General features: G+C 45.0%; 1 protein-coding gene across 4 annotated transcripts in view; it reads left to right on the top strand.

Moving 5' to 3' along the window:
- Positions 1 to 22335, top strand: part of wdr37 (WD repeat domain 37) — a 134458-nt gene that overhangs the window by 13483 nt on the left and 98640 nt on the right. For 2 of the 4 annotated variants that reach the window (XM_041184718.1, XM_041184719.1), the window contains one exon: positions 1129 to 1152. The exons of the other annotated variants lie outside the window; for them this stretch is intronic. In XM_041184718.1, the coding sequence (XP_041040652.1) occupies positions 1147 to 1152 (6 nt within the window). In that variant the 5' untranslated portion in view covers positions 1129 to 1146. The remainder of the gene's footprint in view (positions 1 to 1128; positions 1153 to 22335) is intronic. 4 annotated transcript variants of the gene reach the window in all.

The raw sequence follows: 22335 nt of genomic DNA on the forward strand, positions 1-22335 counted from the left end.
TAAAATTGAGACTCAGTTCACAGACTGTTACTCCTAACTCACTCTTTGTAAAAGAAACCTGAAAACTGAAAAAAACCCTTATTTCCTGCCAACTTCACTTCCTCTACAACCTTCAGTATACATGGCAACCTAGAAAACTAGAAAAAAGACTGATTAACAACCTTAAAAATGCTGGCTCATCCTTATGACCTCGCTGTCCCTTTCTCTGTAACTTCATCTAATGCTACAACCTTCTGATAACTGTTTCTCAAGCTCACATCTTTTGTATTTCTCAATCCCATTGCCAGCTGTGTCTTCATGCATCTAGGCCCTTAGCTCTTTGACTCCCCACTTCCCTCTCTTCCATTAAGATCAACGTTAAAAACCACCTGTGTGACCAAGCATTTAGTTACCCCGCCTTTATTTCATTCGGTGTCCATTTTGTCTTATTATAGCCCCTGAAGTGACTTGGGATACTTTCTATATTAAAGATGCTTTATAAATGCAAGTTTTTTTTTAAATGAATTACTGGTATTTGTGAGATTTGATCTTGATTTACAAACCCACTTTATATTTAAATGGGTGAAATATTGTGACGATTTATATCTGTGTACATAACCTTTTAAAAAGTCTTTCAAATATCATTTAAAAAGGTGCTTTTCTATCTTAATAGCACCAATTTAATTGGGAGGTTTTAGTTAATTTTTAAATAAATAAATTCTCTTGTCTGCTACGGCAGTTTTGGTGTAAAATACCAACCTGTGCAAAGCCAGTGAGTGATGTGCTCCTATTTCTATGCTGCTGAATGCTATCATTATTACTGGTTACTAAGGCGACTTTTACCTTCAACCACATGATTCAGCAGCTTAGAAAGAGAGCGTAGTGTTTGCTAATTGCTGTTTCCAAAATGTGTTTACATATGGCGTTGACAGGATGGAGAATAGCTAGGTTTGACGTAGACATTTGTCCATTGACGGCTATCGTGTTGTCTGTAATGTTTGCTAAAGCTCACTGGGGAAAATTCTTTACTGTAAATTGAAACTTAGAGTTTTAATGCAAAGTTAGCAAATTGTTGGGGGTTTCCTTGTTAAATAATTTGAAGGAATATACCTGCTCATATATTTGTCTTGTCTGGTTAAATTCCTTTAGCTGTGACGTGGGATAAATATGGAGGTAAGAGAGAAATCTGTTTTTTTTTGAAGGGGGGAATTAATGTGTATGTTGGTGCCTTTCCTTTGTTTTAATTTTAAATTGGTTTTGATTTGAAATATTTACACATTTTCAAATAGGTACAGTTTTGAACTGACAAGTCTGGAAAAATGCTGAGTTTTGTAGCTAACTGAAAGAGTGATGCTTTCAGCTAGTCACTAAGACATGATGTGCTAGCATATTGCTGAACTTCATAAATTTAAGCTTGAGAACAGGAGAAGCTTTTTTTAACTGGTGGATTTTTGATATGGATGTTTGCTTATGGTACAAATATCTACTTGTGTGAATTTGTAAAAATGTTAAATATTTGTTTTATTAAATAATCTTTTTAATGCATGACCTTAAGATGTACTTGTGCACAGCAGTAAAGCAGTCAAAATAACTCCAACTAACAATGTCTAACTGAAATGTTTAACCTCCCCCACCACCATCCCATCCTAATTCTTCTGCGCCTGTGATGGGGGAGGTGGTGCTGTGCTAGATTGATATTCTGTTTCTCTATACGCAAATACAGATTTCTCATCTCTAACACAACTGCTTTTGTATTTTTTGATTTATTGCTTTTCAGGTTGGTTTACCATGTCATTAGAAATTAAATATAATAATTCCATACCTTGATACAGTATTTACTTACATCCTCCAATTTGAGAACTGGGAGTTTGAATGTTCCTGACACATTACCGCCATGGTTCTTCTCAGACATATTTGGCTGGACCTATGTAAACAATGTCACTTCTCATTATACATGGCCAAATCCTCCTCCTCCTGCAGTATTATTTCAGTGGGTGAACACAATCCCAAACCCCTTTTAATGAAAAATTATTCATGCTCCAAAGAATCTCTTACCTGCATTCCTATCTGTGATTTAAAAACCCACTCTGCTACTGCTCCTGCCCTTGCTAACCTCCATTGGCTCCCCATTTCCAATGCATTGAATTCAAAATCTTGGCTTTGTTTGCAGATCCCTCAAAAACCTCACCATTAGTTCCTTAAGTTGAATCTAACAACTCTCTCCACCCAAACTTTTAACAAGGTAGCTTTGAAATTCATTCAGTTTAAGATAAAAAGTTCCATCTATATTAAGAGCTGTAATTTTTTCACTTTTGCCATCTTTGTAATGGTATTAACGTTTTATAATGGCTATTGTTTGTGAACAAATATTTGAACCATTCATCGCCTGATTTGGCTATACCAGTTAAAGCATTATTAGGCATTGCCTTCAATCAACAAAACTGCCCATTTTTCAAGATCATTCAGGGAGGCAAAGACCCAGCTTTTCCACCACTAACCATCTTCTTAAACCACCCCTTCCTGCCTCCCGCACCCCTTTGTCCAATAAGATGTGTGATGAGCTCGTGGATTTTTTTGTTAACAAAGATCAGTAGCAAGTGTTTAGCTGTCCCTTCCTTCCCAGAGCCCACTAGGCTTAACTTCCTCTAAGGTTCCCCCTTGCTCTAACCCTGAATTCTCTTTTTCTAGTTTTTCTCTTATGTCCCCTCATTCACTCTCCGAGCTCAGTTTGTCCATGAGACTCACCTATTGCTCACTAGAGTATTCCTACAAAACTTAACTTTCCTTCTTGGCTCCTCTGTCAGCTGACATCATTAATGATTCTCTGTCCTCAGGATGTGTCCTTTTTATTTTAAATCTGCCATAAACACCCCTCGCCTCAAAAATCCAAGTCTTACCCTCCTCCATCTTGTGAACTAATGCCTCATCTCAAACCTCCCTTTCCTCTCCAAAGTTCTTAAACGTGTTGTCACCCCTAAATCCATACTCGTCCTTCTCAGAACTGTTTGAACCTCCCCCAACTTTGTGTTGAAATGTTTCTTAACAAAGCCACAAATAACATCCGAATTGACTATGATAAAGATAAACTAGCTTAACTCAGTCTTTCATCGTAGGACAACCCTCTCATCCCAGGAACTAATCTAGTGAATCTTTGTTGTACTACCTCCAATGCAAATATATCTTTCCTTAAATACGTAGAACAAAATTGCGCACAGTACTCCTGGTGCGGTCTTGCCAAAGCCCTGTAAAACTGTAGCAAGACTTCCTTATTCTTGTACTCCATCCTCTTGCAATAAAGGCCAACATGCTATTTGCTTTCCTAATTGCTTGTTGTACCTTCATGCTGCCTTTACGTTCCTTGTATGAGCACACCTAACTTTCTTTGAACATCAACATTTACATGTTGCACATCTTTGAAAAATATTCTGCTTTTCTATTCTTAATCCCTAAGTGAATAATCTCACACTTCCCCACAATATACTCCATCCGCCACCTTGTTGTCCTCTCACTTACCGTGCCTATGTCTTTTAGTAACCTTTTTATGTCCTTCTCACTCAGCTTCTATTCTCACTTAGCTTCATATCATCAGCAAACTTAGATGATGTATTAGTTTTGGTATCTTCATCTAAGAAATTAATATAGCTTGTAAATAGTTGAGGCTCCTGAATTGATCCTTGTGCCGCTCCACAGGTGACAGCCTGCCAACTTGAAAATTTCCTATTTATCCCTAATGTCTGCTTCCTGTCTGTTAACCACTTCTTTATCCATGCTAATACATTAACTCCGTGAGCCCTTATCTGGCCTATTGATTTTTTGTACAGGGTTTTTGTGAAACCACATCTGGAATACCATGTGCTGGTCTCCACATTTAAGGAAGGATGTACTTGCATTGGTGGCAGTACAGTGAGGTTTCACTAAATTGGTCCCTGGGATGAGGAGGTTGTCCTATGATGAGAGGCTGAATAGTTTGTGCATATATTCTCTGGAATTTAGAAGAATGAGAGACGATTTCATTGAAACCGGAAAATTCTGAAGGGGCTTGATAGGGTGGATGCTGAGAGATTGTTTCCAATGGTTGAGGAACCTAAAACATGGGGGCACAGTCTCGGGGTAAGGGGCTGATCATTTAGGACTGACATAAGGAGAAATTTAGGGAATTAAGGGGTATGGGGAGCGGGCAGTAAAATGGAGTTGAAGCCCAAGATCAGCCGTAATCATATTGAATGGTGGAGCAGACTTGATGGGTCATGTCGTCCACTCCTGCTCCTATTTCTTATGTTCTAATGTTTTGGGTGGCACCTAATCAAACGCCTTTTGGAAATCCAAATATATTACTTCTCTGTCTATTACAGAATGTTAGCAGAATAGGGACACATCATAATACACATCATAAAGCAATCAAGTCAGAGGGAGTACAGCTGTATTAAGTTTCAAGGGAGTAAGGCAAGGCTGGATGCCTCTACTTTAATGCCAGGAGTATTACAGGTAAAACTGATGAGCTAAGGATGAGGATTGACACGTGGAATTGTGATATAGTAGCCATCACAGAGACATGGTTGAGGGAGGGGCAGGATTGGCAGCTCAACATTCCAGGATATAGAATCTTCAGGCGAGACAGGGAAGGGGGTAAAAGAGGAGGATGTGTTGCATTATTAATTAAGGAGTCAGTTACTGCAGTAAGGAGAGATGATATCTTGGAGGGGGCATTGATTGAAGCTTTGTGGGTAGAGCTTAGGAATAAAAAAGGGGGGGCACATTGCTAGGTGTTTATTATAGATCCCCAGATAATTAGTGGGAAATTGAGGAGCAAATATGTGCACAATTTGTGGATGTGTGTAAAAACAATAACAATAGGATAATTATATTAGATGATTTCAACTTTCCCAACATTAATTGGGATAGACATAGTGTTAAGGGCTTGGATAGAGTGGATTTCTTGAAATGTGTACAAGAGAACTTTTTAGGTCAATATGTGGAGGGTCCAACAAGGGACGACGCAGTGCTGGACCTAATTCTGGGAAATGAAGCTGAACAGGTGGCTGAGGTGGTGGGGGAGCATTTTAGTGATAGAGACCGCAACATGGTACAATTTAAGCTAGTATATGGACAAAGAAATAGACAAGTTGCAAAAAAATGTTTTGGAATGGGGAGAGTGGATTTTAGTAAAATAAAGCAAGATCTAGCCAAGGAACAGTTACTTGTGGGGAAATCTACAGAAGAACAGTGGGGGAGGGGGGGTGTTCAAAAAGGAAATGGGGAGGGTACAGGCTCAACATGTTCCCTCTAGGGTGATAGGAAGGAGTAACAAGCCCAGAAAACCATGGATGACCAAAGGTATTCAGGATATGATGAGAAGGAAAAGAGGCTTTTAGCAGGTACAGGGGGAACAAGTCAGCGGAGGCATTTGTGGAGTACAGAAAGTGCAGGGTGGAACTTAAGAAAGCAATTAGGAAAGCAAAGAGGGGATGTGAGAAAGGTCTGGCTGGTAAAAGTAGGGAAAATCCCAAGATATTCTATAAGTATATCAATGGGTAGAGGATACCCAGGAAAACAGTAGGGCCTGCTAGGGACCAAGGGGACAATCTATGGGTGGAGTCAGAGGACGTCGCTAGAATGTTGAATGAATACTTCACATCCATCTTCACCCAAGAGAATGAGGATGAAGGTATGGAACTCGGGGAGAGAGACTGCAAGGTTCTTGAGCAACTAGGGAGTGACAAGGTATTGGAGGTGTTGGCAGGCTCAAAGGTGGACAAATCTCCAGGTCCGGATGATTTGTGTTCCAGACTGCTGAGGGAGGCAAGGGAGGAGATCGCAGGGGCTCTGACCCAAATTATTAATTCCTCTCTGGCCACGGGGAGATGCCAGAGGACTGGAGAACAGTTAATGTGGTTCCACTATTTAAGAAGGGTTGTAGAGATAAGCCAGGGAACTATAGACCAGTGAGTCTCACGTCAGTGGTAGGAAAAGCATTGGAGAAAATTCTGAAGGAGAGAATCTATCTCCACTTGGAGAGGCAAGGTTTGATCAGGGATAGTCAGCATGGCTTTGTCAGAGAGAGGTCATGCCTAACAAATTTGATTGAAATTTTTGAGGAGATGACCAGGCGTGTAGATGAGGGTAGTGTAGTTGATGTAGCTTATATGGATTTCAGCAAAGCCTTTGACAAGGTCCCACATGGGAGACTTATAAAGAAGGCAAATGCACATGGGATACAGGGTAATTTGATAAGGTGGATTCAGAATTGGCTTATTTGTAGGAGACAGAGGCTGATGACAGAAGGGTGCCTTAGTGACTGGAAGCAGTGTCCAGTGGCGTACCACAGGGATCTGTGCTGGGTCCCCTATTTTTCATCATTTATATAAATGACATAGATGACTACACGGGGGATAGGATTAGTAAGTTTGCAAATGACACAAAGATTGGTTGGGTGGTGAACAGTGAGGTTGAGTGTCTTGGGTTACAGGAAGATATAGACGGAATGTCAAATGGGCAGATAAGTGGCAGATGGAATTTAACCCTGAAACGTGTGAGGTGATACACTTTGGAAGGAGTAATTTGACAAGGAAGTATTCAATGAGCAGCATGACACTAGGAAGTTCTGGGGAACGAAGGAACCTAGGCGTGTGTGTCCATAGATCTCTGAAGGCGGAGGGGCATGTTAATGGGGAAGTGAAAAAGGCATATGGGACACTTGCCTTTATCAATCGAGGCATAGATTACAAAAGTAGTGAGGTCATATTGGAGTTGTGTAGAACCTTAGTGAGGCCACAGCTGGAGTACTGTGTGCAGTTCTGGTCACCACATTATAGGAAGGATGTGATTGCACTGGGGGGAGTGCAGAGGATATTCACCAGGATGTTGCCTGGGATGAAACATTTAAGTTATGAAGAGAGGTTGGATAGACTTGGGTTGTTTTCATTGGAGCAGAGAAGACTGAGGGGTGACCTGATCGAGGTGTACAAGATTATGAGGGGCATGGACAGGGTGGATAGGGAGCAGCTGTTCCCCTTAGTTGAAGGGTCAGCCACGAGGGCACATAAGATCAAGGTGAGGGGCAGGAGGTTTAGGGGGGATGTGAGGAAAAACATTTTTATCCAGAGGGTGGTAACAGTCTGGAATGCGCTGCCTGGGAAGGTGGTGGAGGCGGGTTGCCTCATACCCTTTGAAAAGTACCTGGATGAGCACTTGTCATATCATAACATTCAAGGCTATGGGCCAAGTGCTGGTAAATGGGATTAGGTAGGTAGGTCAGGTGTTTCTTATGTGTCGGTGCAGACTGGATGAGCCAAAGGGCCTCTTCTGCACTGTGAGATTCTGTGATCTCTAATTTGTTCCACAATGTATTGTTTCAGGAAACTTTCATGGAAATATTCTATAAATCATCTTCCACACCATCTTTTGCCAATTTCATTTGTTTCGCCTATCTTTTTCTTAGGCAGCCCCTTGGGGTCGAGGATGAATTGCTTCCACACTACAAATGAGCTCTTAGGTGACTGAAATGTCCAATGCGCGACCAACAGTCTTGTCACAGGTGGTGCAGGTGGTGATAGGGGAAACGGGTAGGTGGGGTGCCTAGGTTGCCATGCACTCCTTTCACTGTTGACACTTGGCTTCAGCTAGCTGGTAGCGATGAGACTCGAGGTGTTCAGCTCCTTCCCGGATGCTTTCCCTGCACTTCTGGTGGTCTTGTCCAGGGATTCCCAGATGTCACTGGGGATGTTGCACTTTGTCAAGGAGGCTTTGAGGGTGTCCTTGAAGCCTTTCCCCTGCCCTCCTGGGGCTCGTTTGCCGTGCAGAAGCTCTGAGTAGAGTGCTTGTTTAGGGAGTCTTGTGTCAGGCCTGCAGACTATGTGGCCCGCCCAGTGGGGCTGACCGAGCGTAGTCAGTGCTTCGATGCTGGGGATGTTGGCCTGAGTGAGAACACTGATGTTGGTGTGCCTGTCCTGCCAATGGATTTGCAGAATCTTGTGGAGGCAGCACTGGTGGTACTTCTCCAGAGTTTTGAGGTGTCTGCTGTATATAGTCCACATCTCTGAGCCATATAAGAGGGCGGGCATCACTACTGCTCTGTAGGCCATGAGCCAGTCTATATGAAGATTAAAGCCCCCCCCACTATTATTACATTGCCTGTGTTACAAGCTCCAATTATTTCTTGCTTAATGCCCTGTTCAACTGTATAACTGCTGAGGGGCCTATAAACTACTGCCACCAGTGTTTTCTGATTCTCGCTATTCCTAATCTCCGTCCTACACTGATTCAACTTTCTTACCTTATGAGCCAAGATCCTTTCTTGCTATCATGGCTACTCCTCCTCCTTTTCCATTTTGCCTATCTTTTCGAAATGTTGTAAATCCAGGAATATTTATTTTTCAATCTCGAAATCATGTCTTTGTAATGGTGATTAGATCTAAACCATTTATCTTTCTTTGTGTCACTAGTTCATCTTTCTTATTGTGGATGCTTTGCACATTCCGATAAAGAGCTTTCATTTTTATTTTTTTACTATCATTATTTGTGTGAACCTTATTCACTCATTCACTGTTACTTTTAAACTCTTCCTTCCTGTCCCCCTCTGCTTGTCTTTACAGGTTAGGCTAGGGCTAATTTTCTTTGGAAAAGGGGAGACCTAATTCAACTGTATAAAATTATGCAAGATCGAAACAGAGTGGATAGCAAGACCCTATTCCCCTTGGTTTACGGTTCCATAACCAGGGTCATAGATTTAGGGTAAGTTGTAGGAGGTTTAGTGAGATTCGAGTGGAGATTTTTTTCATCCCAAGGGTGGTGGGCATCTAGAACTCACTGCCTGAAAAGGTAAAAGAGACAGAAACCGACATAACATATAAAAAAGTACTTGGGTAAGCACCTGAAGTGTCATAACCTATAAGACTGTAGACCAAGAGCTGAAAAATGGGATTAGGCTAGATGGCTATTTGCCAGCAATGGGCCAAGTGGCCTCCTCCTGCACTGTACATTTCTGTGATTTCAATGAAAGCAGAGCATAATGTGAAAAAAGTCTGAGCTTGCGTTAACCTTGAACATGTGACAAAATATTTTTTCAGCCTTCAGTGTTTGCAAAGTGCGTGGTCTTTGATCACAATGAAATTGAGCAGTTAACCTTGGTGTTTTGATTATTCGTTCTGTTGATTGATTGCTGATTTATTGCTCATGTTTTTCTGGGTTTTGTGTAGTCAGAAAAATAACTTTACACAATATTTGGAGCAGATTTCTTACAACCTATTTTACTGAGTTCTGAGATACAGTTCATGACTTTTTCTAGTTGTTTATCTGTTTGCTGCTAAATTTTCTTCATGCCAAACTTAAATTGCTTGGAATTTTGCTTGAGGACTTGAGAAAAGGGAATGCGACTACAACCTATAAATAAGGGTAAAGTGATAATGCAGGATCCTACAGGCTTATCAGTTTGACATTTCTTTTATGGGCAAACTCAGTGGATATTAGTTAGCTTTCTGTAGTGCTTTTGATAAAGTGTTACCTAGGAGATTGACCCACAAGGGTGGAAGATTGTCGTAGGTGGAGTGCTTCTGAAGTATATCAAAGCTGGCAAAAATAGAGGAAAGAAAGGAATTCTGCTCTTGTAGAGGAAGGAAAAGGTTGTTGTAATTTAAGCTGCATTGACTCCGAAGGAGGTAACCACATTTCCTCAGAGACCCGTGCTAGAACTGTTGCTGGTTCTGATGTTACAGAGATGATTTTTAAAAATCTGATTGGAACTAATCTCTCCCACGTTTTTGATCTGCCGAAAGGGGAGGACTACAAAAATCAAGAAATGGGCTGATCAAATATAGAAGGACTGGATATATCAGGGATGAAACTGCAAGTGTTGGAAATACCCTGCTTATTTCTCCATAATCCCTGATATATCCAGTCCTACTATACTCGATCAGCCCATTTTCTTGTTTTTGTAGTTCTCCCAGTTTGGCAGATTTCAGGTCTATGACCTTTCATCAGAATAAAATAAATTCAGGTTAGTGCATGGCTATTTTCACTATACCAGTCACCACAGAACTGCAGCAAAATTATATTTCGGTCTGACATTAATTGTTTATATGAATTCCATTATTTTGTATAGATTCTGAACTGAATGACTGGGACCAATTCAGAGTCCTATCCCCTGAATGCGCAAAACGCAGGACCTGGGACATACTGTAAATTAATTAATCAAGTGCAAAGACAAGCAAACTCCATTTTGAAGGAATATAAACAAAGTCATCTGCTTATGTTCCCCTTTGGAAGAGTGTTGTTCCATAGGTCGTTATGTTGGTTAGTACACAGTCTGTTGATTCTGTGGTTAAAGTGAGACCAAGGGGGGAATTTTCCGAGCCCGCTGGTGGCGAGTGTGATGGGTGGCGTGTGCAGAAAATATGGTGGGACCCACTTCACGACGGCGTGAAGGCAGGCCGCGATCTTCTGCTCAGCCCACTGATGACGGGCCGCGTTTCCCGCCATAGGTTGGCAGGAGCTAATCGTAATACATTAGCCTATAATTAAAAGGCCATCCCACCAAGCTCTTGGAACCCCTGTATCATCCGTCCATGTCAGCAGGAAAGCACGCCGACATATTTCACAACAGCATGCAGGCAACATGCACTTGGCGACCTTCACTTTGGGGGAACTGAGGTGACTGAGCAGCAGCCTTCTACACGGCTTGCCTGTTGTTCATAGGCCTCAGGTGCACCAGGGGCGGGGGCAATTGATGCCTGGCCCCACAGGTGACTGCTGAGGGGTGGGGGATGTCTGGGGCAAGTGCTGGCCAGCTTCAGAGGCTACTGCTGAAGGTGGGGTGGGGTCAAGTGCTGCCCTGGCACTGCACCCTGCACACAGGTTGGGGGATAGGGTAAGCAAGGAAACTGGCCACGCTTGAGGAACACTTGTATAAACTGACCATAGCTCCGCAACTGAGACAGATCAGGCACAGTCACAGTGATATGATTGGGGCCAGGCTCCTAGCCTGCCCGCCCATGCAAGCAATGCGGAGACACCAAAGGGCCACCAAGCACTCCATACCTCACCCCACCCCCGGCACAGACTTCAAGTTCGCTACCATTTTATTTGACCATTGAGCAGTTGGACTGCACACGTTGTACAATCTCCTCACCAATTCTGGCCATGTAGCAATCGCTGCTGGATGAGTTCACAGCCCCTTGCAATCTCAACATCCCGGTTTGGACCAGTGTCCCCAATGTCACAGGTTGACAGGGCAGCCATGCAGCACATTCATCTCTGGCCATCCGAGAGGTGACCAGCCCTCTTCAGGAAGCATTAAGGGGCAGTCACACAGGGCCAGGAAAGGTGCTAAGTACAGCCATGATAACCACGGATAATCGCTCTGTGAGATAATCTCTCTCTCTCTCTCTCTCTTTCATGCTGCAGGAGGAACAGGTCAGGATCATGGATCCTGGAGACCTAGCTGTATGCCTGATGGCCTACAGAGACCATAGAAGATGGAGGAGAGAGTGACTGAGGCACCTGGCCACACAAAGGCAAGAGCAGCAACCTCATGAAAAAGGGGCTCCAGGGGCTCCCACACACGCTGCCCAAGAGCGACAGTGAGCCGTGGCTGGTCAGCGCCAAGTGACACCAGGATCTAGAGCCACCGCCTGCCATTCCTGCAGATGAGCGAGAACGAGTGTTGCCGACAGCTGTGCATGTCTAGGGACCTGGTGGCTCACATCTGCCACTTACTGCAGGACTTGGCGCCAAGGGGACATTGAGGGCATCCACTGCCAGGAGCTGTGAAAGTGACCATGGTGCTCAATTTCTGTGCCAGTGGCTCCTTTCAGGGCTCTACAGGTGACCTCTGTGGGATTTCACCACCCACAAATGTATTCATGAGATCATGGATACCATCTTCTCCATGGCACACAACTTTGTGCACTTCGCCCGGGATTGGGACAGCCAGGATGCAAGGACCATTGCATTCGCCCTGATTTCGGGATTCCCACAGGTGCAGTTTGACTGCACTTATGTGGCGTTCAGGTCTCCATCGCTACACTCAATGGACTTCATCAACTGCAAGGACTTCATCAACTGCAAGGGTTTCCACTCGCCGAACGTGCAGCTGGTATGCAACCACCAGAAACGCATCCTGCAGGTATGTGCACGGTTTCCAGGGAGTGTGCACGACACCTACACCCTGAGTCACTCGCAGGTCCCTGCAGTCTTCCAGGGTTCACAGAGGCTGCAAGTTTGGCTCCTTGGGGACAAGGGCTACCTGCAGAGGCCATGGCTAATGACGCCCGTGCGGCAGCCTCAGACTGCAGCAGAGCGATGGTATAATGAGGCTCATGCAGCAGCTCGCAACATGGAGGAGCAGACCATCGGGATGCTGAAGATGCGGTTCCGGTACCTGGACCAGTCTGTGGAGCCCTGCAATCCAGTCCGCAGAGGGTGCCATGTATCTTTGTCGTCTGCTGCGCCCTTTACAACCTGGCACTGCGACGGGTGAGGAGCTGGCTGAGGAGGAGTTGGAGGAGCTGCATATCTCCTCTGATGAGGAGGATGCTGACAAGGATGAGGGCGAGGGGGTCCTTGATGGGGATGGCGACGGGAATGGAGCTCTCGCACTGGCTAGACGAAGCTGGCACACTCAGGAGGCCCTCATAGCTGCCAGATTTGCGGAGGATGATGACGACATGCAGTGAGGTGTCCTCGCAGATCCTCACCGCAGTTGTGAATGTTTGAATCCAGTCTGGCTTATTGCAGCGCCAATACCCTTTGCGAGAGTGCTCCTGTCATGGAGATGCAGTGGAGGCCTTAATAGTCACTCGATCGCAGGAGGATGATGACAACATGCAGTGAGGACACCCCACAGATCTTCACATAGCCTCTGAAAATGCCTGATTCCTGTCTGACCGAGGGCAGCTCATTTGCGCTTCATGATCAGGGCCATCTCAGAGACGCAGCCATGAAACCTTAGACGCATCTGATGCTGTGTCCACCTGCAGCACCTCAGCCCGTCAGGAGCTGGTGCACAGCATCACTGGCCGCAGATGCTGGTGTGATGGGGGCCAGCCCCCCATCTTAAAGGTGCTGAGAGCACACAGAGTATGAGAGAACTCTGTGGCGCTTGACCACTACATTCTGGTAGGAGTGCCCAGCACTGCTGAGATGCAGGCATCAGTAATGTTTCCAGGGAGTGTGAGGCTGGACCATCACTGTGGTCTGAAGGCTGTACAGAGCACAGGGAAGAAGCCCTGGACTGAGTTGCTTGCCTTTTATCTTCTGCAGAAAGGTTTTACGTCGGAGTGACAAGAACACTGATCATCAGATCAAGGACCACGGGCAGAGAGACATTCCTGTGCCCAGGCTTTGTAACTAATTCTCCTTAACTGTCCTAACCCTTCTGTTGCATCTTGGCGCTCCCAGGACATCCACAGTGGAGGTGGAGGCAGCCTGTTGACTGTGACGCCCTATCTGTGATGACTTTGGTGGGCGTCCATTGGAGGGCCCTGTCCTTCTTTTAGGGTACTGCTGTGTGTCAGTGGCACCTTCCTAGGCCTGTGAGGTTGGATCTGCGGATTTTACATGAAGAGGGTATTCGGGTGGGCCGGTCACTCCCAGGGCCACCTGGGTGGATGGCCCCAGAGTGTGCACCTGCTGATCCTCCTCCTTATGGGTGCCCAAGGGACCCTGCCCGACTCCGGAATGGGGAACTGGAGTGAGATCAAACTGCCCAGCACTGCTCTCATGTACACACTATTGGAGGCCAACTATGGCATCCGCGATGGAGTTTAGCCCACACATCAATGTAGGAGTGACGTCCTGGACCAGATCTCCATGGCAGCCACCATTCTGCCAGTGTTGACCTCGGTGCGTTGTAATGCCGGCGCTATCACCTCAGCCTGAAGTTGGACGGACTCCTCCATTGTGCCTTGCAATCTGAGGAGTGCAGCAGACATCCCTTCCTATTGTCCCCTAGCTTGCCATTGCAAAGCCAGCAACTGTGATATGACTGAGTCCAGAAGCTCGTCATCTGACTTGGACTCAGCAATGTTCTGGCCTCCAGCAGTCCTCCTAGTGCCAGGGACCTGGGAAGCCCCTGCCTCCGTCTGCTGTGGATCAGAAAATGTGATGTGTTCACCAGATTGTGCTTCCAAGGCTACTCTAAAGCTAGGTCCCGCTGAGGTGTGTGTCTCTGCGCTGGTGGAGGGTGTGGGTGAGCGCTGTGACGAGACTTCAGGGAGGGTGCCTTCAGCTTCCTCTTCAGAGGTTTCTTCGGAGCTTGCTTGGAGGCTCTGGGTTGTGGACTCCGTTGGCTGCTTCCCAGATGAGCTTGGGAAAGCAAGGGGAGATAATTAGTTCATGGCAGTGGCCGGTGAAAGAGGATACATCACTCACGGCATGGTTGTCTGATGGATGTTGCACTGCTGGATCCTCACTTGGTAGAGCAGCGCCGACCTCACCATCAGCACAGTACCAGTCCCTGTCATCACTGGCCAGCTGGATGGCTATGTTTTCAAACTCTGAAACAGCTTTGAATTCTGGCATCCCTCCATCTGTCTGCGACCTTTCCCTCCTGTTGTGAACCATTTTGTCCTGCATGGATAGAGGTGGGGAGAATGTATCAGGATGCCTGCCGGGCCAAATGATAAGTATGCTTGACCTGTGTGGGTGCTGCGTGGATGGGCTGAGGACAATAACAGGTGGGTGTGCAAGAGTGAATGGTGATGTCCCTTGCACTGGAAGTGAGTGAGTGCCCTGTGGATGTGTGATGGATTTGAGAGTGAGTTGGGAGTGATAAAAAGAGTGACTTACCCTGTCGGAATGGAGGAGATCATTCATCCTCTTGTAGCACTGGATGGCTGTCCTCTGCAAAGCGACACTGAGCACCGTGGCCACCGCCTCCCAAGCTGGGGTGGTGACATTGCTACCCATCCTGCGGCCAGAACAGAGGTAGAACACATCCTGGCGGGCCTCCATGGGATCCAGCAGTCGCTCGAGGGACCCGTTGTTGAAGTGGCGGACTGCAGCCTTTTTTTCCTTTGCTGGTCATGTCTCCTGGGCAGCGGTGGTGAGCAGGTGACGATGAGCGCTTTGCTGGCGGCTGCCTTTTAAAGATGGCAGCCAGCGTGATGCAAAAGCGAGGTAACAGTGAGCGGGCGAATGAGAGCCCGTGGTGTGTTTTGTGGGAGTGAATATATAATGAGGCGGGCTCGGGAAGATACGGCATGAAAACCTGCCATTTTCATTAGTGGGTAGGACTCCATTTTACCCGCCCGCTATCGCACTTAGTGCAATTCTGGGAAAATTCAGCCCCAAGTTCCTTTAAGGTCACAAAAGTCTAATTGCTGTTGGTAAACACAGGGTGCAGTCAGTTTTGTTCATTGGTGAGTAAAGTTTGCAGCATCAAAGCTCCTTGCAAATTTTAGGTTGCAGTGAATAACTCGAGATGTTATGCCTAGATTTCTTTCTTTTTGGGTGTGATTGCTAAGTTGTGTTAGAGTCTACATACATTCTGATTCCTACATCAGTTGTTGTTGCTCCTGAGCGTTTCTTTGTACATTGCAAATGATTGGCCTTCTGTATCTTTTAAAAACGTTTTTGAACACTGACACGGTAATGTATGAAAACAGTCTACTCTTCATAATTGAAAACTAGTTTTGTTTAAACAGCTATGAGCTAACAGTGCAAATAAACCAAGTTTAATGAAACTGCACATCATACACTACATGAAGACTTATAAAAAATCATAAAGCATTAAAATAATTATTAAAATACTTGTGATCAAAACTCAAGCACCATACAACCTGTGCGCTGCAGCACACTTCAGCAAAATTAATAGTGAATGCAAAACACATCTCTGCTGGTAATCTCAACAGAGAACTCCTGCAACATGGGTCAGCCCTCTGTATAGAATCCTCAACTGTGTCAGATATAGATGCTGGCTTTGCTGGTAGTGTCAACTTGCAATGCAGTTAACAATCGATTCCACTTTCAGCTCCTTTCAAAAGGAATTATGTGCAATGCCTGCAGACCTTCCAACTAAACTGCCACACCTGCATGAGTGGTTATAACTTTGCGCCAAATGTTTCTTGCAGTGGTGTTTCAATGCATAAATCAAAAAAACATTCATTTGTTGCATTACAGATGTTGGGTTTCGCAGTAAAGGTATTAGCTCTGTTGTATTTAGTTGCAGGTGCTTTAAATGAGTCCCACAATTGCCAAAAATCCGTGGGCAATCCTTTGATCAAAGTAGTGCAGTCAGTTCTCAAAAGGAGCACCAATTGATCATTCATGCCATTTTGTTACTCTTGTAGATTACTGATTACAGATTAAAAATGCAATGAAAACAGTGAAGGTTTCTGGAATTACCAATCGCCAACAGCTTTCTTTTTCTCACAGTAATGCCAGCACAATCTATGATGGTAATGCACTTTTTCATCATTAAACTCTAATATCCAACATGTTTGGTACAGCCCGTTTTTTAAAAAAAGTCACAAAATCAACAACTTGTATTTATGTAGCGCCTTTAATCTAGTAAACTGTTCTAAGGTGCTTCACAGGCATATTACCAAACAAGATTTGACATCAAACCACATGAGATATTAGCATAGATGATCAAAAGTTTAGTCAAAGTGGTAGGTTTTAAGAAGGGCCTCAAAGGATGAAGGAGAGGAAGAGAGGCAGAGAAGTTTAGGAAGGGAATTCCCGAGCTTAAGACTTTACAGCATTACTGCCAATGGTGGAACAATTAAAATTGGGGATATTCCAAAAACTTGAATTGGAGGAGATCAAATAACTTGGAGGGCTGCAGGACTGGAGGAGATTATGCAGATAGAAAGGGATGAGGTGATGGAGGGATTTGAAAGCAAGGATGAGGCATTGCTTAATCGGGAGCCAACAACAATTTGCATTTATATAGCGCTTTAAGGTAAAACAGTGTGTAAAGAAGGATGCTTTAGAAGGGAGTGGAAGATGCATAGGTGAAGGAATTTGTTGGGGGATAAGTTGTATGGTAATGATAAGACTTAAACACAGGGATGAGAATTTTAAATTGGCTCTTCCAACGTCTCCAATGGAGTATGGTAAGAATTGGGGTGATGGGTGAGCGTGACTTGATATGAGATAAAATACAGGCAACAAAATTTTGAATGAGCTGACATTTACAGAGGGTGAAGGATAGAATGCTGTCCAAAAGAGCATTGGGATGGTTGGGTCTGGAGATGAAAAAGGCATGAATGAGACTTTGAACAGACAGGTGATGTCATGGCAGTGGCTGGGTAATCTTTGTGTTGGAGAGATTATGTGATTGGAAACTTGGCATGAAATGAAATAAAACATCCGAGATTGCAAACAGCATGGGTCTATGTGAGAGACAATTGCGATGGATTCAGTAGCAAGGAATCTGTGGCAGATGTTGAAGAGGCTGGAATCAGTTTTTCCAATGTTTAACTGGAAGAAATGGTTGCACATTCAATATTTTTTGACTTAATTTCATTGTTCCCGTAGATGTAGTTGTAAATTTCATATGCCGCCATTACATTTTACTCTGATTCTGAGGGGTGTTGAAAGTAGCAGTACAACAAACTTTTTCTCTGAATCCAACACGGCAGAATTGCCAAGTCAGCAGAGAATAAGCAAGAAACTACACCAATTTCATTAGAGAGCCCCATTCAAAGCTTTAAAGATTTTTTTATAATGGAAATTTAGCTACTTGCATGGCATCTTCACAGTGATACTGTACGTGGTTGCTGACTGCATTCAGTAGCTTGTTGTATGAGTTTCATTAATTTTCCGAGTTTCTCTTCTGATATCCTTCCCTCCGTGAAAACTCAGGCAATTTTTTACCCTGCTTTGGTAACCCTGCTCCTGTTTACCCAAGTTTTGAGGGAGGGTTAGTGTCAGAACCTTATTCAGTATAAACTCTGAATATTAGACAAATATTTTGACAACACTGAAGCAGTGGAAGAGTTGAGAGTGGTGCTAGAGAAATACAGTTGAGTATCAGCAGCAGACGTGGAAAATTATCTCATTTCTCAGGGTTGTAGTTCATCAGCACTAGGTATATCTTTGGGTTTATATTGAGATAAAACTTCATCAAGTTATTGATACTTTATTTGAGTGTGAAACTTGTCTGCCTGTATGTGGACCTAGGTTTGAAATGGTTGACTCATGATTCATAAACAAAGTTGGTTCTAGATTCTTTGGTCAATTTCACTTGCCTTTTCTAATATACCTGAAGAACATTAGATGCTCTGCCTTGCTTTAACTAGCTCACCAATCCTGATTTGACATTGGGACAGCTGAGGTGCATATCCTCTTGCTTTTGCTGCAAAAACGCTTTGGATAATTTGCAGTGATACTTTCTAGCTATTTTGGTGAGAGAACAAGATTAATGGAAGGATTGTTAGTTTTCTGTGTCATTGTTCGTTTCTCCAGCATGCTACATTCCAGAAAGCCAGTTGTTGAAAGATAGAACTGGAATCAACCTTTACACAGATTGATATACATTTGTTTACAGAGTTACACATTTCGAGTATACACCTCCTAACCCAACTGCAGCTTGTGTCTGTGTCTGTTTATAGGGCACAAATGAATCCCGACTTAATGCTAACCACCTGTTTATAATTAAACATAATTAAATTACAATTAACTCGTTCTATGTTAAATCATTTAATTTTGTTCATTAGTAAACGTCTTGTATTCCGGGCATGTTCTCAAATTGCTCTGTTTCCACTCTATGGCATATTGTTGGGAGAGGGCACCTAATGACGAGCATGCTTTGAATTCAAACAAAGTGTGATTTTCATTGGTTGAGCCCCAATTTTGGCAGCAATTCATACTAGAATTAGCTGTGCTTTTGAATTATCAGAATGAATTCCAACAGTGAGTTTTCAATGCATTTTCATGGGAAGCATTTTTTGGCATGATTATGTTTTGAATTAGAAGGCATCTTTATTAAAGTGGCTTTGAATAAAGCAGAGCAGACAATAGAGAGGCATGATGAAACAAAAACCTTTTAGACTCATTGTAATATTTATGAGTGCCCAATTTCACAATTTCTGACCACTTTCAACAATTGTTTCAAGCATACAAATATTTTTATCAATTAAACTGGCATTTCCCTCCTGGTGTTTGAAAAGGTGTTTACTAAAACCCGCTTTCACAGCCATATCTCCTTTCTCAGTGACTGTCTCCATCTCCGTCTTACCCCACGTGGATTTCATCTGAAATTCCACCGCTCATGTTTCGAACCCACCCAGGATTACAGGTATCTCCGGGATATAAAACGTTTCTCGGACTGCTGTTCCCATCACATTCTGAAATCCACACTCAGTGCCATGCGCCGCCATATGAACACACTCGGCCTCTCCCTCCAGCAGCACCGCCGCACCCTTTTTCAAAGCTGCGCGTGCCCCCAGTTTCATTTTATTCTTCAGCTCATCCGACGCCTCAACAACAAACTTTTTCTCTTTCTCTCAAGTGCTAAGGAACGCAAGCTCCAACAACTCATCGACACCAACACCCATCTAGGATCCTCCACCCCTGCCCGTCCCTCCGTCCCCACCCCATCTTCCAATCCCAACCCCAGCCGTGTATTCACTATACCCCCTGACCTTCCCCTCTCCGATGCTGAACGTTCAGTGCTCAGCAAAGAACTTAGTTTCATACCCTTACGCCCTCACCTCAATGAATTTCAGACTCGGCATGATGCTGAACTCTTCTTCCGCCGTCTTCGTCTCCGGGCTCACGTCTTTGGGCAGGAGTCCTCTCCCAGTTCAACGGATCCCTTTACCCATCTCCAATATTCTCCCTCCACCTGGACCCCTCCCTCTGGATTCTTACCTTCTCTTGATCTTTTCATTGAGAACTGTCGGCGCGACATTAGTCGTCTCAATTTCTCTGCTCCTCTCACCCATTCTAACCTGTCTCTCTCTGAACTTACTGCACTCCATTCTCTCAGGTCCAACCCTGACATTGTCATCAAACCCGCTGACAAGGGTGGTGCTGTTGTTGTCTGGCGCACTGACCTCTACCTCGCAGAGGCTGAGCGTCAACTCGCAGACACTTCCTCCTACCTCTCCCTGGACCATGACCCCACCACTGAACATCAAGCCATTGTTTCCAGGACTGTCACTGACCTCATCTCCTCTGGGGATCTTCCTCCCACAGCTTCCAACCTGATAGTCGCCCAACCTCGGACGGCCCGCTTCTATCTCCTACCCAAAATCTCTCTCCCCTTGTCCAGTCCCTTCCCACCTACATCCGTGATTCCTCTGACACCTTACGTCACATCAACAATTTCCAGTTCCCTGGCCCCAACCGCTTCCTCTTCACCATGGACGTCCAATCCCTCTACACCTCCATCCCCCACCAGGATGGTCTGAGGCCCTTAGCTTCTTCCTTGAACAGAGGCCCGAACAATCCCCATCCACCACTACTCTCCTCCGTCTGGCTGAACTTGTTCTCACACTGAACAATTTCTCCTTCAACTCCTCTCACTTCCTCCAAATAAAAGGTGTGGCTATGGGTACCCGCATGGGCCCCAGCTATGCCTGTCTCTTTATGGGGTATGTGGAACATTCCTTGTTGCAGTCCTACTCCGGCCCCCTTCCACAACCCTTTTGTATGGTACATCGATGATTACTTCGGTGCCGCTTCGTGCTCTCGTCGGGACTTGGAAAAATTTATTAATTTTGCTTCCAATCTCCACCCCTCCATCATTTTCACGTGGTCCATCTCTGACACTTCCCTTCCCTTCCTTGACCTCTCTGTCTCAATCTCTGGTGATAGACTGTCCACCAATATCTATTACAAACCCACCGACTCCCACAGCTCCCTCGACTACAGCTCCTCACACCCCGCTTCCTGTAAGGATTCCATCCCATTCTCTCAGTTCCTTCGCCTCCGTCGCATCTGTTCCGATGATGCCACCTTCAAAAATAGTTCCTCTGACATGTCCTCCTTCTTCCTTAACCGAGGTTTTCCACCCACGGTCGTTGACAGGGCCCTCAACCGTGTCCGGCCCATCTCCCGCGCATCCGCCCTCACGCCTTCTCCTCCCTCCCAGAAACATGATAGGGTCCCCCTTGTCCTCACTTATCACCCCACCAGCCTCCGCATTCAAAGGATCATCCTCCGCCATTTCCGCCAACTCCAGCGTGATGCCACCACCAAACACATCTTCCCTTCACCTCCCCTATCGGCATTCCGTAGGGATCTCTCCCTCCGGGACACCCTGGTCCACTCCTCCATCACCCCCTACTCCTCAGCCCCCTCCTATGGCACCACCCCATGCCCACGCAAAAGATGCAACACCTGCCGCTTCACTTCCTCTCTCCTCACCGTCCAAGGGCCCAAACACTCCTTTCAAGTGAAGCAGCATTTCACTTGCATTTCCCCCAACTTAGTCTACTGCATTCGTTGCTCCCAATGTGGTCTCCTCTACATTGGAGAGACCAAACGTAAACTGGGCGACCGCTTTGCAGAACACCTGCGGTCTGTCCGCAAGAATGACCCAAACCTCTCTGTCACTTGCCATTTTAACACTCCACCCTGCTCTCTTGCCCACATGTCTGTCCTTGGCTTGCTGTATTGTTCCAGTCAAGCCCAATGCAAACTGGAGGAACAACACCTCATCTTCCGACTAGGCACTTTACAGCCTTCCGGACTGAATATTGAATTCAACAACTTTAGGTCGTGAGCTCCCTCCCCCATCCCCACCCCCTTTCTGTTTCCCCCTTCCTTTTTTTTTCCCAATAAATTATATAGATTTTTCTTTTCCCACCTATTTCCATTATTTTTAAATATCTTAAAATCTTTTATGCTCTCCCCACCCCCACTAGAGCTACACCTTGAGTCCCCTACCATCCATTCTTAATTAGCACATTCGTTTAGATAATATCACCAACTTTAACACCTATGTGTTCTATTGTTGTTGACATCTTTTGATGATCTGCTTCTATCACTGCTTGTTTGTCCCTACAACCACACCCCCCCTCCACTTCTCTCTCTCTCTCTCTCTCTCCGCCCCCCCCCCCCCAAACACACACACCTTAAACCAGCTTATATTTCAACTCTTTCTTGGACTCGAACTCAAGTTCTGTCGAAGGGTCATGAGGACTCGAAACGTCAACTCTTTTCTTCTCCGCCGATGCTGCCAGACCTGCTGAGTTTTTCCAGGTAATTCTGTTTTTGTTAAGGGAAAAATAGATGTTCTGTGTTCACTTTTTGGCGTTATCTATACCACAGAAAATATGTTAATGACCTCGTACATATTGCAGTGCTTTTATAAAAAAGATTGTTTAGTATAAAAGCCTGCCTACTAATGATCACATGGTATTAACATTTCCTTTGCGTTGTAATGCTTGGTTGGCTGACTTCTCATGC

Source organism: Carcharodon carcharias, chromosome 3 (assembly GCF_017639515.1).
Source record: "Carcharodon carcharias isolate sCarCar2 chromosome 3, sCarCar2.pri, whole genome shotgun sequence".
Classification (NCBI taxonomy): domain Eukaryota; kingdom Metazoa; phylum Chordata; class Chondrichthyes; order Lamniformes; family Lamnidae; genus Carcharodon; species Carcharodon carcharias.